The sequence below is a fragment of the Pseudopodoces humilis genome, chromosome 6, assembly GCF_049639895.1.
Source record: "Pseudopodoces humilis isolate 2021_Gansu_Grassland_sample_001 chromosome 6, ASM4963989v1, whole genome shotgun sequence".
Lineage (NCBI taxonomy): Eukaryota > Metazoa > Chordata > Aves > Passeriformes > Paridae > Pseudopodoces > Pseudopodoces humilis.
Genome location: NC_142205.1, coordinates 43,565,020 through 43,583,456, shown reverse-complemented (window position 1 = coordinate 43,583,456; position 18,437 = coordinate 43,565,020). Strand labels below are relative to the sequence as shown.

Sequence of the window (18,437 nt, the reverse complement as noted above, 5' to 3'; positions counted from 1 at the left end):
AACCAAACAAAAAACCAAACAAAAACTAACTAACAAACAAACAAAACCCAACCAAAAAGGCCCAGAGTAGTATGAGTTACAACAGATAACAACATACTGCATAGAAATCTATTTCAGCTTTGTGGGCTTCTGGTAATAGTCAAAAAGGCTGCTCATCGCTATAATTTCCACTAGCTATTTAATATTAATAGGGTCATGCTCTAAAACCAAGTCAGAATCTGTAGAAGCAGAGAGAAGAAAATACTTTCAAGTCCATATGTCAAAGCCAATTTGCTGATGTATCATGTACAGCACTTCATAAAGTACTCGCTTATCTTTTGCTAAATTTTCAGATACTCAGCCAAGGGAGTGATTATTTTCCTATGAGATGGAGGAACTTTACCAGTTTCCTCTCCCTTCTGGCACTCCAAGTAATTACTCTTGCTCTGTTCCATAAGCTGAATGTCCCTGTGCTATGAGGCAAATCACCATTATTGGGTTTTGTTTTGGCAGCTGTTTTGATTACAGAAACACAAGGATTTAATAAATCACTATTACGTTTCTCAGTGTAACCTCTGAGGAAGAAAACATTTGATACTTTACTGCAACAGGAGTCTTGTTCATTGAATATTTAAGCCAGCAGAAAAAAGCACCTTACCTTACAGGACAGTTCTCCGGTGTTCCTGGGAAGACAATCTTCCTTAGCAACTCCATGAGACACAAGCAGCTTGAAGAGAAACAGGCAAATGATAGAGTTTTTTTTTTTACTTCTAAGCACCTCCAATTCTCACTGCAAGTGATAACAGTCAGATGTTGGAATTATTCAAACCACCTACTACAGGTAATTAGGAGTCCAGTGGAAGAGGACAGGCTCCTTTGGAAGGCATTCAGAACAGACTGCTGGTGATACCAACTGCCACTCTGAAAAAATCAGGTGGTGTCACCCCCTTTAAAAGTGTCTTAGACACTAACTGGTATCACACCATACAGTACATGATGTTCAGAAAGACACTTTGATGCAGAAACATACTCATTTGTCATGGTGGCCACAAGGAAAACATCCTGGGAGGAAATTTTCATTGACAGTAAGACTTTGGAGCAGGGAATTACTATTGATCTTCTACAGAAAAAAATCTCATACACAAAACTCTAAATGCAAAAGTGAAAGATCAAAAAGGGGGCAACACAAAGTTTCCCCTTCATGCTGATGGAACGTTGTTCATGCTATGGCTGCATGGCTGCTTTTTTTGACAACACTGGTTCAAGTAGCCATCAGCTCTATTACTGACCAATTTCAAATTTCTGGCTAAAGACCTTGTTTTTATTTGCAGTGTTGATCCATTTGTATGTAAAATTCTCTAATAACACATACAATACTAAAACCATTTTTATAATGAAAAGGGATGGCATCAATAGGATGAAAATGTAAGATTAACAATGTTCCATTCCTCACTCTTTGCAAGCTTGATTAAGTAAGGTTAATTACTTTATAAGTTCCAATGCTTTCCCAATTTCCCTAAGCATTTTGATACGTATGGGTAAATCAATATACAAATCCAATTATTCAGCACCATTTCTAAAAAAGAATTCAGAAGCAGTGACTAGAAAAAGAACCCCCAAACCCAAAGAGCTATGTATTAAAGATATATATAATATAATTACATATATACACAAAAATACATCACATAGATCTATACTTTACATGTATTTATTGCTTTCTCCAGTATTGCCTTACAGGACTTAATACTATTTATCTAGTACCATTTTCTAGGGAAGATTATGCTGACAGATACACTGTGAAAGCCACATAACACTAACCAAATTTAGTAGCTTTAACTACCTTTTTCTCTACAATATGAACCAGCACTGTTTTATAAAAACAATGTACTCAGGTAGCATATCTCAACTCTCACCATGTATTTATTGTAGAGAGGATGACCCGGTTTAGGTCTAGGAGGTAATGCTGGATCTGGACTTTTAAAGACTGCACTTTTTGCTCTCTTAGGTCCCAACCTGAACTTGTTGATTTTTTTATCAGAAGCGATGTCAGAACTAGATCGCGAAAGAACATCCTTCTGGGAGGCAGTCTTGGCTGCAGAGAATTTTGGTGGAGGTGGCCTTCCAGGAACACTTTTAGGTGGGGGAGGTCGAGCAGGTATAATTTTTCCATCCACAGGCCTAAAAATTGTGCAAACCATCAGAGAAATATGCATATTAATAAGCCGGCCACCTCATCCTAGAAACAGAGTGTGCAGTAAGGAAACAAGATTCGTTATGACCTGGGCTGTGTATAGTATCTGAACCTTTCCAGGAATACATGAACTCTTCAGATACTCACTGGAACCAGACGATCAAGCCCTTTGACAGATCCTTTGACTACATATTTTCAATTCTGCTCACCAAGCCTGCCAGCTTTCCGGGGAGCCCGCGAAATAAGCAGGATTTGTTTCAGCAATCCACCTCTAGAAAGAGCTTTCTTTGTAGCTGCTGCAGGATGAAGTTCTGCTATTGGAGAGCTTTTGTGAAAGCTGGTCTTCAGGAATCAACCTAGCTCATTCCTTGGGATGTCACTTACCTCAACTGACTCTGATGAAACTCGTAACATATCACACCACTTTGCACACTGCCATCAACAGCAGAATTTACCATTTTTATGCAACAGATGTCGACCATGGAAAGAAAACACTGGTGAAAATACTCAAGTTCTCTGGCAAGGCTGGGGGTCCCACACTCCTATTAGAGGACCAGCAGTTTAGAAACCAAAATCAGAGACTAGCAAGTCATAGTAGTAATATTTACTAGCAATTAATATTGCTAGTAATATTTAAAAAACACATTATCATTTGATTGTTATTGGGATATCTTCAACCAGTTACTGCAAGTTTCTGCTACAACTGTTTCTCTTTTTTTCATATAATATAATTCAGCACAATTATTTGTTCATGTGCAATCCTCATGGGTCTCCAAAAATTATCAACTCCAACAAATGTGCATTGGTGGATCTTTGAAGTATCATTCTAACACATTCTGTGTCACCCATCGCTTGAGAAGATACTAGTCCTCTACTAATGCTCCTGGTAAGAGTTCTCTATTACTATTTTTAAATTTAAAAAAAATCTTCCACTTCTCTTCATCATCCATCTCTCCCTTTCCTTGGCCTCATCTTAAACTAAGCATTTTTAATATTGACAGAAGGGGATATTCCAAGTTAAACTGCTTTAAATCTGTAAACAGACCAACCCAAACACTTTTTAAAGCAACTCAACTAAACAAGAAGACCCAAACAAGCAATTCAGTGAATCATTACTGCTTACTTAAAAAAAACCAAACCAAACTCAAAAACTAAAAATCCATTTCAGCAGCAGAGTGAAAGGACAAAATATTTACTGCAGTCCCAGAGACCCTCATAAGAATCAGGAATGTTATGCTAAACTGAATGTGGGGAAGGAGCAAGTCAATGAGGAGCAATAATGAGGTGTTTCCTTGTGGCACATCCACGTTCTTTCCTGTTAATTAACACTTATTATTATTGATAGACTAATTTCAGTAACAGAAAGAGTCTCTTGTCCTCACAACAGAGCAAACTCTTGTGATTAAACTTGCAGATTTAGAATGCAAACACTGAGATACCCACAGTGGGCTGGCTAGTCAATGCCAGCTCTCCATCCACTGTCTCTGGCATTGACGGACATGAGTTAAAGCAAGGTCCAGCAACTTTTGCCGTTGCAGACATTCTTTCCTTTTGGTTCACAATAAGAAGAAACCCCAAGGTTATCAGTGATCCTGCACCTGCATTTTAGGTCTGAAGTGTTTAAACTAGCCAGTGCTTCTGAGAAGCTGCTGGCCCAGCATCTGCCCTTTTCAGGGTGGCAGCATCTGCCACCTCCATTCCTTCACCATCCAAACCCCACCACAAGTGCAAGTGCTGTGGGTGAAAAGGTTAAAGATTAAGAAAGGAATGACTGTCAGCAGCCACTGTACATTAGCTGAAAAGTCAAACAGCTGCTCTCCTATAATCTCCTTGCTCATACCATAATATACAAACAAGTATTAAACAGCTACCAACTTGGTCCTGCCTGTTTATTAAGTGAGCATAGAGCCCAGCCAAGACTATTGAGCTATGGCTGGAGTCTGTAGTGTCTGCACTACTTACTATGAGACTGACTATGCAAATTAACTCAGAAACACCATTTCTGAGGGTTTTTGAAGAAACCACTCACCTTGGGGGTAGTAGAGGTTCTAGCTGAGGCACTCCACCCTGTTCTGAGTGATCCAACTCCTACAACCATTCAAAAGAAAAAAGATATTTCTTTAAGCCTAAGGAAAATAAAAGATCTTGTTTAAATTATATGATTCTTATATTAAATTATATCCTAAGGATATGAAAATAAGAGTTTATGAAGGTCTGGGAGTAAAGTAGTAAGTATTATGGTGTGATTCTGCACTTTAGAAGTGTTGAACATGGAGGGAAATATGGAGGGTAAATAACCTGATTTACTACCTGAAACACAGCTTAAATTGTGCATTAAGTATGACCCAACCTCTCCTTTCCTACTACATGGCAGCAAGGACTTAAGAGCCAATTTCAGGAGAGTCCTACAAATGTACGTTTACACTGCCCACAGGAATTCACACTATCAACTTTGATCTAACTTCTACACATGGAACACTTTGAACAGGCTTAAAACAGAAAACATTACATTAATGCAACTTGCACAGGACAGCATCCCTTGCAAATAACATTAACTCCCACTAAAGAAGGCATCTAGATATGTTTTCTAGAGATCTAACAGACAAATCCCAGTGAATCTTGCTTTGGCAGATGAAGGCATCACTCCTCCCAGGTGCCCATGCTGGCCCTGCCAGAGATTACCAAAGTACAGCAGTCAGAGAGGAGGACATGTGCCATGTCTGAAGGGCTTGGACCACAGTGATGGATTAACAAGTGACCATCCTTACTGCCTCCTGCTGTTCGTTTTCATCCCAGTGCCAGAAAGTTCTGCCAGCTCTGCAGAACAAGCACAGCTGCTTCTGGAACAGCATTGTAAATCAGAGTGCTGAATCTGAGTTCAAAAGAACCCTTTCTGAACCAGTACTTGTAAATAGGTCTGAACAGCCTTGTTTACTTAATTAGGTGCTTGAATGTGCTTGAAACTCAAACAATTTCTGTGACTTTTCCCACCTAGAAAACAACAGATATATTTTGTGACAAAACCTGACCCTTGATTGAGTCCCCAAATTAATGTTCTGATTAGATGACCCTACTAGAAAGAAAACAACCTGCCACTTTCAGATGAAGATGTTATCCTCATATCAAAAATTTTCCTCTTCTGTGTAAAAAGGAAGACATCTGTGCCAACTACTGCTTATGGTCAACAATTTTTGCTGTTGCTGTTTAAACACTTCCACTGGCAAGCAATACTAGTTTTAGAAGCACAGTTCTTACCCTTCCAAAGATTGTATTGAATCCACTGGAACACTGAAATCCTATCTTTTCTAAAAAAATATCTCCTGAAGCTTATACATGTCTGTCACAATAACCTGGACGACACTGTAAAAGTTTTGGAGTTCCACTGCATAAAATGTCATCTAATGTCTTGTTTCATAAATTTTCTTTCTCAGTAAATTTTCTTTTTCGTTATCGAGAAAAGGTGGGACCTCTCTGAAGCCTTTTTAATCACAACATTTTAATACCCTTTATCTTAATGGCAGAGGTAGCTATTGTTGCATTTGTTGGCAGTGTCCATCTAGTAAGGGCTTTTAATTTGATTTGACCTTTTAACTGCCTGTGGCTTTTACAAGATTGTCTACCATTCTTGCCATCAGAAAACTCAGTATTTGGAAAATTTACTGTCATTTTCCAGTTTATATTAATTCCCTTTGAAAATCTGTGTCAAATGTCATTTAGCTACGACACCTACCATTACTATGTATGTGCTCTGGAGCAAGGAGCAGAGCCTTACTTCCCTAAATAGATGGTTCTACTCAGCAGAAACAACAAGAAAGAGATGAAAAAAAGCAAGCTTCATTATTCTACAGAAAAGTTTTCTCTGCCTGCAAATTAACACAGACACCAAGAGGAATTGTGTGGATGAAGGTAAGAAATACATTTCTAAAGCACTCTGACAACATTTCACCATGTAAATCCCACTGGACTTCGAGCCACTTTTCAATGCTTTTAACACTAAGTTGTAGAATATTCTGATTCCAGGTGGTAAATACAGAAAATTGAAGATAGATGTGATCAAAGTCTAGTAAAATCACCAGAGTGCTTTTCAAAACTGACAGCAGTCTAAATTACCTAATTAATTAGAGAACAGAATTAAAGGAAAAAAGCCTTATATTTTTGAGTAGTTGTTTTCATCCTCTGGTCCTTCAAACAACTTACTTTACAAATAACTTGAGGATCACAAGAGATTTTTTAACCAAAGCATAGAAAGCTGTAATACAGGAAAACAGTTCTAACTTACCCCTTTTTTCACTAGGTCACCACTGTTTGGTTTCCCCACTGTGATATTGGATGTATTTCCAATAGGCTTTTCAGCAGGAAGTGGTGGAGGGCTATGTGGGATGTCATTTAAAGCTGTAAAAAACCCAAAAAATCCCAAATTGAAGTCTAATTAATACCTTCCTTAAGTGGATCAACAATAGGTAAAGGAATACACGTTGGTTTGGGGCATTTTTGGTGTGAATGCAACTTCCTTCCTCAAATCCAGAGCAGCCAATGGGAAGACCCAATTAAAAAACAGCAAAGAGAAAAAGGACATGAGGGGAATTCAGGAGTACTTCCCATCCTACATAATGGATCTTCACTTTACTCTCAGGACACCATCAAGTCATTTCAGAGTTTCAGGGTTTCAGCTGCAATATTTGGTGATACAGTATTAGATGAGTAGAAAGAGTTTCTACCCCTTGGAATGTCAGATTCATTACTGGATACCCTGAAACACCATCACCACATTTCTAAACTGGCTCACTTTTTTTTTCAGCTGTCAGCTCCTGGAATATCCTTTAGGCTGGAAAACAGCTGAGGGTTATTTCAAGTAACCCTGAAAGATCAGGAGACTTGGAAGGAAGAATCTCCAGAAAGGTAAAGACAAGAAAATAAATTACTGCCCACTATGAAATTCAGGATGACAGAAAACAGAGATGGAATTTCCCAGGTAGTCTTTAAGGAGCAAAGCAACTTTAGGACATGGAAGAGGAAGCACTACAGATCATACTAGGGAAGAGTGATGATGTCTTCATGCTCAATAAAGAATAGAAGACCCTTCTAAATAGATGACATTTGCTTTCAATGTCTCTGCCACTGAAACCTGGGAAGTACTTGTAAAAGTTTTGCCAGCATATTTACCAAACATTTTGTCTTTATATATTGGAACCATGTCATCTATTTTACAATCTGTTTGTATATCAAGAAAATTAATTTCATAGAAAGAACTACAGACACTTAAGCTCTTCTGCCAGCTGGACTTGGAGTTACATAAAAATAGGTGAAGACAGCCTGGACATTTATAGACTGATGAAAAAAAAAAAAAAGAGCAGAGATGCTATCCAAAACAAAACTTTCATTTGCTCATTTCATGAAAATTACTCTCAACAAAGAACATAAATAAGTGTTATATATTTTCAACACCTTTGTTGCATTACTATTATGTAAACCACTGCTGTAATGTTTAAAAATGGATCAGTTAAATTCTTAGAAGCAGCTCATAGTTACTGTGCTGGCAGTAACCAGGTATGGGGAAAAAGTTGGGTAGTTCATCACTTTTCTAAGGTACTGTGACAAATGAAAAGTGAAAAACAATACCTGGCAGTAATTCCAAAAGAAATCTTCCTTTATTGTGTCTTACTGATATAAAAAGCAATGAGACATTTATTTACCACTTGAAATCTTGCTATAGACAGCCTAATTTTTGATCCCTTATTCTTTTTAAGGTCAGAATTAAAGGAACTAGAGGAACAACAAAAAAAAAAAATCCCAAAAAACAAGAAGGCAGGTGTTATTTCCAGTAATTTCTAAGTATAATAACTGAAGTGGAATTTTAATGCTTCTTTTCTAACCCCATCTTGACAAAAATGATAATCCTAATTGAAAACTTCACTGGAGTTCAAATTCTTAAGCAGTTCTGCCCCCTTTTTGGTAGTGCTGGGTGGGCTGTTCTTGGAGGGTTTTAAAAATTTGTGTTATTTTGGTTTGTTTGTTTACAGGGGTTTTTCTTTTCATTTTTGCTGGTTCCTGACAGAATTCATCTCCTCCATAAACAAGATGGCAAAAGACTCCCCTGTACTGAGATTATGTGGCCCCTTTACAATGTAAATCCTACTATATCCATTTATACCTTGGCCCAGTTGTACTGTTCTCTTTCAACTTTTAACAGGTTACATTTCTGCAGCAGCTCCTGATTGACAAAAGGCTACTCTGCTGTCTTGGAATCTGCTTCTGTTCCTCCCTATTCCATTAATCTTCCAGCCACTGATTCCCATAAGGCAGGCAGCCCTTCACAACCTCCTGCTGCTTGTAGCTAAATACAGGACTGGCAGTCCTTTGTGGAAATTTCAATTACCACTAGAGAGCAGCAAGGGACCAATTATCTACAAGTTCAAAAGGGAATCCATCTCAGAAAAAAAAAAAGGATAAGAGAAAAATGTCAGGTAGTTGGTTGGCTTTCTGCTTCATTTTACTTTTAATTGTAATTAAAATTTCCTTTATAGAGAAGAAATACGTCATAGTTTCATTACAGTAGTTCATAAACATATTCTTCCAATTGAAAAAACCTTTTCTTTTTAAACGGGTATTAACAGAAAAACTTTTAATCACAGCTTTATCTTCAGTCTTCACTACATTTTTAATAATTTCCACTGCATTTCTCATATGCAGGGGAAAAGAAAATTTAGTGTTTTAACACTGGGTCGGTGACAGGGGGAGATTGAAAATAATGAGTGAAACTCCTAGGAGAAAAACCACCTGGACATATAGTTACTATAAGTTGACTACACACCTACTAAATGTGGCTAAACATGATTTTGAAACGTAAGTTTTAAGAGATATCTTTTGACATTTTCCCCTAAGCTCTGAGGATCAAAGATACGGCCAAACAGAATTCTGCAAGTACGCACTCCAGCATACAAAGACCAACACAAAGACCTTGTGGCTCTCTGATAAATTTCCACTCAGACACTATCAGTGTAATTTGTAAAGCTGTAAAGGATTAGAGGTGGCAGGCTTTAGCAATATAGTAACTCTCAGAAAACTGTAAGACCCTGACATAAAATTGAACACATAAGGTTTTTGCATCCCAGCTCTCACATGCCTTTTTTTATTCCCTCAAACTGCTACCTGAACATTTTTGCTTGAATGGCCGCAGATTTCAAAACTAGCAAGGATCAAGGGAAATTTTTGATTTGAACTATGAAAACTATACTAAACATCCCAACCAAGCTGTATTTGAAGGAAAGTTTAATGCACCAATGTTTTTCTTTTAACAAGAAAGCTTGGAAGCAGCACTAAACCTCAGCTAAGGTGAGCACCAAAGTCAATTTGGCCAAAGATTCAGCTTCAGAATATGGTTTAGCAGACAAAACAAGCTTGCTTCCTTTTCAGCCTTTAGATCTGCCCCTTACATACAGTTTCACCTCTGAGATGCATCAGCTCCATCAGGTTTGAGAGACATCAAACTCAAGGGAGGGAGCCCAATGAAGCAGCTGGGCAGCAGGGAGAGTGAAACATGACGCTCATCTACCTCTCCCTCCCACCACAGCCCTTAGGTTGGCTCCTCTGTCTTGTCAAACCGTACCATGGGACTCCTTTGGCAGCTGATACTAGCTACTAAACAGCAAATCAATTACTAAATGTTATGTCCCAATTGAAACAGTTTTCTAACACACTCCTCAGACATTTGGGAGAAGAACTTACATTTCCCGGGTTTAGCTGGGATTCGGATCACAGTGGGTTTCCGAGCTAAAGCTGGTTGAGCCATCTGTTCCTTGGCAGGTTCATTTTTGGTAAGGAACTGAAATGGATCTAGAAGGAGGAAAAAACCCAACATCTTTAATACTTGTTGAACACAAATCTTACCAAATGTTGCTTTCATTATTAAGGATATTTATATTTCACACCCAATACAGTAATAAAAAAAGATAGATCAAGCTGATGCAACTAGCATATCCAGCTCTTTGTAAGTAACAGGTCTTCTTTGTACATCTGCTTTCATAGATGACTTAACATAAACATGCTCCAGTACCTTCTGGGATTATATGAGCCATTGAACAAGAGGAACTGCATTGCCTGGTAATAGGAAGCTGAAATCAGAATGGCTTTAGGGAAATGTTTACAAAGCACTTGATCTAATGCACTGACATAGCTGTGAACACATTCATTGAAAAGTTTTAATCAATACAATCTTGCCAAAGCTAAACAATCAGCACTACAGCAGATAACATACCTACTGAAACATACAAACCATTTAAATACTACTGATTACAAAATGTCCTTGCTGTAGAACAACTAATTCTTTTGAAGATTCTGCATCATTTTATTGGTTATAAACCCAGTGACATGGAGGAAATTGGTTCAGACCAAGGTCTGGCAGTTGTGCCTGAGCTCTGCCCCTGCCTATATCACTCATTCCTCTACAAGCCTGCCCAAGCATTCCACTGGTCAGACAGAAGCAATGTTTCCCATGCTTCATTACCCTAAACACTGATCTCTTATTAACAGGCATGGCAACAGAGGCCTGTACCTCTACCTGTAGAAGGCAGCTACAAAAATACTAGTACATAAATAAAGACCAAATGAATGTGTTCTTTCTCAAATACACCTTCATGTCAAAGAGCAATACTTCTCTCTTCTTAACAACTGCTACTTTTTTCACTGACATTATCAAATTCTGCAGTAAAATGGCAATGCTTAACAGTATCATAAAAGTGTACAGTAGAAACTGGAGAAGGACTCCGGATGATAAATCTGACACATATTCACAGCCACAACAACCGAGTCTGATCTCTTCTGCTGGCCTTTTCAGATGTGTAGCTTAATGAGATGTTATTTATGGAGTGTCATAGTCTAAGAGAGAAAGTATGCAGGGCATCTCTTTGAATTCCTCATGACTTTAATATAAGCATGCCCTTTCCCAAAACTACTACCAGACTTCCTGACAAAGTTGGAAAAATCTGTATTTGATGAAATTTTATCTTTGACACTTAGAAAAAGCAGTTATGTCACAATACAATCCAATCTGAGCAAGACTGTATATCTGTGCCTGGCAATTCATGTAAAATTTAAGAAAGTCCAGAAATGCAGTATTTATTTATGAACCTCCCACATGCACATGACTCCATGGCCACAGCTCCCCCTTGCTGGTGTATCTGCCATCAGCCCGCTCTGGCAGTGCCCCCAGCTCCTGCTGCCAGTGTGCAGCTGTCACAACAGCAGGGACAACATTCCACAGGGCCCGTGCATGTTCACCCTGCTCAGATGTCCACCTCCCACTAGCCCCTTGCTTAAGGCTTTCTTCACAGGCAGATACATCCCGTACGGGTGTGCTGTGTGGATTTGTGCCATGGCCTCTCTTAAAGCCAACCTGCCTACAGGTTCCCCAGAAACCCACCCAGGTACCTTCAGATCACATTTTAATCAGGAATCAAGCAAATCAATTCCTTCTGTCAGGTTGCTTGTACAACAGCTGTCAATGTACACTTCAGGTACAAAGGATCATGGCAGGTCAACAAGTTGTCTACAGATAAAGGTATACAGGCTACAGTTAAAAATAAACTCTGTTACCATCTAGACAAAAGATAGCTCCATCATATCGTGCCCAAAGATGTACAGGCAATCCACAATGCTTTAGAATGTAAGGGTGAAACAACATTTTGTTCAAGTTAGCATGGATTAGCACATGAGGTTGGACCACTGGAGCATGCCTGCAATATTATTCTACTCTTTTTATACCTCCATCTGCTAGCTACAATGCTGACACTTGAACTGCATTAAAAAAGACGTGATGATTTATCAAACCTTAAGTTTTGTCCTGGTGTTCAGAGCGACTTCAAGTACAGCTGAAAAAAACCCAAACCCTGAAACTGGGCTTTGTTCTCTTTTATCTGGCAAATCTACATCAGATTTGAGGAGTGACCCTGGTGAGGCAGCATGGGCTCAAAGCTGCATTTGCCTATTGGGAAGCTGGAGATGCAGGATGAGCAGAGGAAAGGTGAGCTGGGCTAAGTCACAGGCTCCTTGACACAGTATGGCCATAAGGAGCACTCTGGCACACAGAGCACCTCTCAGGGTAAGGTTCTGCAAGTTCTGCATGAAAAACGAGGAAACAGTTTTCCAAAGCCTCCATCTTATGAAAGTATAGAGACAAAGTGGAAATGTTCTAAATATCCCAAACAATCACAGTTCTGTAGTCTCATAAATTTAATGGAGATTTAAAAACTGTAAAAAAATTGCTGTTTGTCAGCTGTTAATCACTGCTATGTATAAAAACAGTTTTCTTGACCATTCAGCAGTTGACAGAGGTCTCTACATCAATACATCTGACAATTTTTAAGTCTGAGAAAAGCAATTTCTAAGGCTGAGAAAACCATTTGATGAACGTTAGTTTTCCACTCATTATCTTATGTTCAATTATACTGTTGTCACCTCATAATTAGTTTAAAACTCATTACCTTGTTTGTGTTATTCCATTCCCCAGTGCTTGCAGCAGAAATTGGCTGAGAAAATGACTGTGCTGCTTTGTGCAATGAGACTGACAACATATCAAATTTTTATGTTGTTTAACAACAACTGGGCATAGTTTGAGCATAATTCATGGAGGTGTGAAAACAGAATTGTTAATGTAGTCATTTAAAGCTTCTCAGCTCAAGGAAATTAATCTGCAAGTAATTTTTCATAAGACATATCAACAGACTTCTATTGATTTTTTTTTTATTAAAGTTTTATAATAATACTTAAAGTCTGTGGCTTCCTTAGTCTCATTTTTAAGAGCTTCTGTTTGAAAGGGTTATGTGATAACATATATTACTGTGCTTGTTTGCAGGAAAGACAAACGCAAGCTATGTATTCAAATAAACCATACATAATCTCCTTTCTTTCAACAGTTTTGGAGAAACAACCTTTTATCCCTCCATTGACATAGACCACCCTTGTTTAAAATTAAAAATGAGGTTACAGAAGAAGCAGTAGGTTTCCCCATGCAAGAAGGACAGATGGGTATCTTCCTGATATATTTATTGTTAGTCTTTAAGTGAGAGGTAGAAAGATGGTAACAGCAATAAGGGGAATCTTGAAACAAACAGCAAGTGGAAAGCTAAAAGCCCAGACAGGACTATCTGTTGTGAAGATACTCAGTCCTGCAAGAAGTACTCAGCACACATGAGAACAATGGAGTACAAAGGTGTGCATGCTGATATTACAACACTTGTCACTACAGAAGCATGCAACTGTGTCTACTTTTGGGGTTTAAATTAAAAACTTAAACCAGCTGTTAAAGGCAAAACTCCCACATTCCCTTCACACAGAACAGTATTGTTACCAGAGACTTCCAGGAACAGACCTCATCAAATTTTATTAGGTTTAATAGTTTTATTAAAACCTAGCCCCATGGAAGCACCCTGGTGTTTATGGAAGCATAATCAACCCATACTTGGGGGAAGATTATCAACAACAGGTCCCTCCTAATAATATAGCCAGAGATTCAATGGAAACCTGACAGGTAACACCTCAAAGAATGGGGTTCATTCTCAAGAAACACTGTGAAATGTCACTATCAGAAGTCTGATGTTCACTCAGACATTTTAAATCTCAACCTATTTACAACAATAAAGAGATATATTAGACAGGTATGGTATCTAAATTTCAGCATCAGTGTTTTTACCAATCTGCTTTCCACAGAACTTTTCATCAATAAAATTAACAGTTCACTGTTTTCAGAAATGGATTTCTGACACAGAGAAAATTGTATGGACTACACCACCTTTCACAAATTATGAAATTTTCAGCTCCCTCTGCATGGAACATTGTCATGTTCTATTCATGACTGTAACTTTTAAGAGACCAGAAAATTAAAAAAAAAAAAAGAAAAAAAAGAGAGACAATGGGATGCAGGCTCTTTCAGCATCTCATCTGTGCATAACCTGAAAGTAAGTTCAGGTGACACTCAGGCTTCTTGGTATTCTCCTAATGCTAGGAGATTAGACCAGCTCATTCAAATAAAAGGAATGCAGCATCATTTCGGAGGAGACTCAGTACTGCTTCAGACTTAAAACTGGAGGAGAGGCAAGCAAATCTGCTCTGCCGAAAGAGCCTAGCCATCAGTGTGGCAGAAACGCACAAAGACAAAGAATTGCACAGTTTTGTAGTCTCTGTAAATTATAGGAAAAAAATGTCAAGACATGCCACAGAAGATTTGACTTAAATGCACTTATTGAAAATGCAAGCTGTCCTTAACTGAGCAATGAATGAAATCTCATCCATGTAGTCAGAAAGCTGGAGAGCAGATAAAATAAAATTTACTACTAGAATAGCAAAACTTCTCAGACTTCTGTAACACTTAATGGCAATAAAAGCATACATGGGGTAGAAAACAACACCCAATCTACTTGTACATATAGAGAGATACAGATGGACCTTTTCCAAGCTTTCAGCGCTTCTCTCTAAGTGTGGGAATGCCCACACTTCGCACCTGTGTGCATCTAAAAGTATAACCATTTGGTTCATCGTTCATCTGTACTAGTAAAGTGATGGAAATTACACTGCCTTTGGCACAAAAATACTGCACATATCAGCACGAGCTATTATGGGAGAGTTTGAAGGCTACTCCTCTATCACTGATCTAATTTTCTAGTTGAAGTAAGACTAGGATAGTTCAGATTGCAAGAGTCTTCAGGAGGTCTCTGATCAAACCTCCGGCACAGAACAGGTCAGCTGTGAGGGCATGTTGCTAGAAATTGGTTGCACAACCTGGTCTGACTTCAAAAATTAGATGCTGGAAGGTATTTGGACATACAGTAGGTGACCAAGAAAATATACCCCCAAATTACCCAGAAGATTAAGAAACATGGCCTTGTCTATTCTTGCCAGGTGAACAAATGACTTTTTATTGCCAAGAGATTCAAATGCCCCAAAACAGGCAAGTTGGAAATTTCCAAAGCAGGTAATGGGAAACAGTTGGACATACAAAATATTTTTTTTCATTGAGAATGTGAAGAACAAGGTAGCTTATAGCATTGTTTAAAATACCTATCTACTCTCTTGCAAGAATCTCACATGCTTTCAGCAAAAAAAAAAAAAGTTTTTTTTAATAAACATTTTCCTTTAAATCATCATTCTGTTGTTCTTTGACAAACTGTGAACAAAGGATATCTCCATTTTAAATATTGTAAAATAAACAGGTTTAATTATCAGAAAAGACAGATCTTAAGAACATTATTACTTGTGTGTTACTTCACAGCATCTATGGACCTGGAACTCACACCAAATTAATTTGCATTTGACAACCTAAAGGGCTACTCATCTATTGCGTAGCTATGATTTAAAAACCTTATTTGTTTCCTCTCCTGTGCCAGCTTTCAAGGTCCTCAAAGACTCCAATTTATATCCACTAAGCAAGTATCTGAAGTGACTGAAGAGTTAATGGATGCTTGTTATCACTTCTCCTGGAGACTGTGAACCTTGCAGCAGAACCAACAGGACACAGCACAGACCCCTGTCTCCAAGAGCAGCATGTCCTCAGGTAAAAACTGTTTTTACAGGGTTTTATGCCAAAGAGCAGATTAAAATGGATAAGACAGCTCATTCTTTTTGGGGGTGATAATTTGTCAGTAAGTAAAAAAGGAGACAGGTGTCTTGAAAATAACCACAATAAGAGTCATCAGAAACACAGCTGAACCTTAAGAAAAGCTGCATTAGTTTGATGATATGTCTGGACTAATCTACCAGTTAGAAATATTTCCTTTTTTTTTTTCCCCTTTCTTTTGCGTCCTGAGGAAGCAATTAAAATCAAGCAGCTGGGCAATACCCCCACAGCAGACAAATCTAGAGTTACTCAAGCAGCAGTTTTTCTGAATTGTCTATAATGTCACACAAATGCCACCATTCATGCCACAAGAAGCAACAATACATATAAATGGATAGCAGCATTGCTGTGGTAGGATTTTTTTCTCAGCAGAGACAGAAATGGACCTTTATAGCACAATAAAGTAGTTAGACAGACAGACAGACAGATAAGACAATTAAGAAATGCAGTAGTTCTGTTCGACCTGAACGTAATGAAGATATCAAAATGTAGAGCTGTCTCCTGCTGGTAAGGTAAGGCACTCTCTGAACTACTTTTCAAAGCATCTGGTTTAAATTCAGTTCTGCTATGTGAGGCACAGAGCAAGCAGTGAAGTATATGCTGTTTCGGAGGGGAGGGGAGGGGAGGGGAGGGGAGGGGAGGGGAGGGGAGGGAGGGAGGGGAGGGAGGGGAGGGGAGGGGGGGGGGGGGGAGGGGGGGGGGAGGGAGGAGAGGAGAGGAGAGGGGAGGGGAGGGGAGGAGAGGAGAGGGAAGAGTAGAAGAGGAGGGAAGAGGAGAGGAGAGGAGAGGAGAGGAGAGGAGAGGAGAGGAGAGGAGAGGAGAGGAGAGGAGAGGAGAGGAGAGGAGAGGAGAGGAGAGGAGAGGAGAGGAGAGGAAGAGGAGAGGAGAGGAGAGGAGAGGAGAGGAGAGAGGAGAGGAGAGGAGAGGAGAGGAGAGGAGAGGAGAGGAGAGGAGAGGAGAGGAGAGGAGAGGAGAGGAGAGGAGAGGAGAGGAGAGGAGAGGAGAGGAGAGGAGAGGAGAGGAGAGGAGGAGAGGAGAGGAGAGGAGAGGAGAGGAGAGGAGAGGAGAGGAGAGGAGAGGAGAGGAGGAGAGAGAGGAGAGGAGAGGAGAGGAGAGGAGAGGAGAGGAGAGGAGAGGAGAGAGAGGAGAGGAGAGGAGAGGAGAGGAGAGGAGAGGAGAGGAGAGGAGAGGAGAGGAGAGGAGAGGAGAGGAGAGGAGAGGAGAGGAGAGGAGAGGAGAGGAGAGGAGAGGAGAGGAGAGGAGAGGAGAGGAGAGGAGAGGAGAGGAGAGGAGAGGAGAGAGAGAGAGGAGAGGAGAGGAGAGGAGAGGAGAGGAGAGGAGAGGAGAGGAGAGGAGAGGAGAGGAGAGGAGAGGAGAGGAGAGGAGAGGAGAGGAGAGGAGAGGAGAGGAGAGGAGAGGAGAGGAGAGGAGAGGAGAGGAGAGGAGAGGAGAGGAGAGGAGAGGAGAGGAGAGGAGGAGAGGAGAGGAGAGGAGAGGAGAGGAGAGGAGAGGAGAGGAGAGGAGAGGAGAGGAGAGGAGAGGAGAGGAGAGGAGAGGAGAGGAGAGGAGAGGAGAGGAGAGGAGAGGAGAGGAGAGGAGAGGAGAGGAGAGGAGAGGAGAGGAGAGGAGAGGAGAGGAGAGGAGAGGAGAGGAGAGGAGAGGAGAGGAGAGGAGAGGAGAGGAGGAGAGGAGAGGAGAGGAGAGGAGAGGAGAGGAGAGGAGAGGAGAGGAGAGGAGAGGAGAGGAGAGGAGAGGAGAGGAGAGGAGAGGAGAGGAGAGGAGGAGAGGAGAGGAGGAGGAGAGGAGAGGAGAGGAGAGGAGAGGAGAGGAGAGGAGAGGAGAGGAGAGGAGAGGAGAGGAGAGCTCCCTAAATGTGAAAAGAAATAAAAACATTTCAGCAATATCACCTCCAAGTTTTAATTTAAATGTGTGCTCTAAATGCACCATTACCTGATCTTTGTTCAAAAAGTACATTCTCATAATGTTTAGCAAGCAGGTACACTACATGCTTTGAGATAACAACTAATACAAGTTAGAGGTAAAATCATGGATCTTCTGAAGCTGTGAAATGTACACAGTTAAACTTGCACTAGGATTTTATTTCCAAGCCCTTGTAAAAATGGGTAAGAGAGAACTAAGCCCACCTGATAGATTACCAAAACTTCTAACCACCAGGAACAGCACAAGTCCCTGTTATCAGACATAAAAGAAAAGCAAAAATAACCCAGATGATCCAAAATATCACAACTATCATCAAAGCATTAAAACTAAAAGGTGTAGAGTTCCAAACAGATGCCTCCACATTTTAAATGACTGACTCAAATAGAAGTAATTTCATTAGGATACAAATGGCTTTGAACATTAGCCTTTGAGTCCAAAATTATGGCACTTAAAACTGTTCTGGCTGATGACAAAGCAGTTCTACAGATTTGTCATTCCTGACTTTTCCTTCCTGGCTCTTCCCGTGGGTCAGCATCATGAGTTGGCTGCAAGATTCTGTCACAATTCACCTCTGAATTTTGCAGCTTCCAAAGGCCCCACAGACTTCAACTCTCTGAGTGGCTGCTGAAAGCTTTATAAGAAATCTCAGGATCCGGAGTCCCTGTTTGCATCAGAATGGTCCCCCTCTTCATACAGACTGGACAAGGACAAAATTGTTAT

At 39.9% G+C, this 18,437-nt stretch overlaps 1 protein-coding gene across 3 annotated transcripts in view; it reads right to left on the bottom strand.

Moving 5' to 3' along the window:
- The window catches only part of SH3D19 (SH3 domain containing 19), an 84,183-nt gene that overhangs the window by 11,435 nt on the left and 54,311 nt on the right, over window positions 1-18,437 (bottom strand). For all 3 annotated transcript variants that reach the window (XM_088056506.1, XM_014259190.2, XM_014259196.2), the window contains 5 exons: window positions 9,896-10,003; window positions 6,450-6,562; window positions 4,200-4,258; window positions 1,893-2,157; window positions 638-706 (listed from right to left, as the gene is read on the bottom strand). In XM_088056506.1, coding sequence (XP_087912632.1) covers window positions 638-706; window positions 1,893-2,157; window positions 4,200-4,258; window positions 6,450-6,562; window positions 9,896-10,003 — 614 coding nt within the window. The remainder of the gene's footprint in view (window positions 1-637; window positions 707-1,892; window positions 2,158-4,199; window positions 4,259-6,449; window positions 6,563-9,895; window positions 10,004-18,437) is intronic.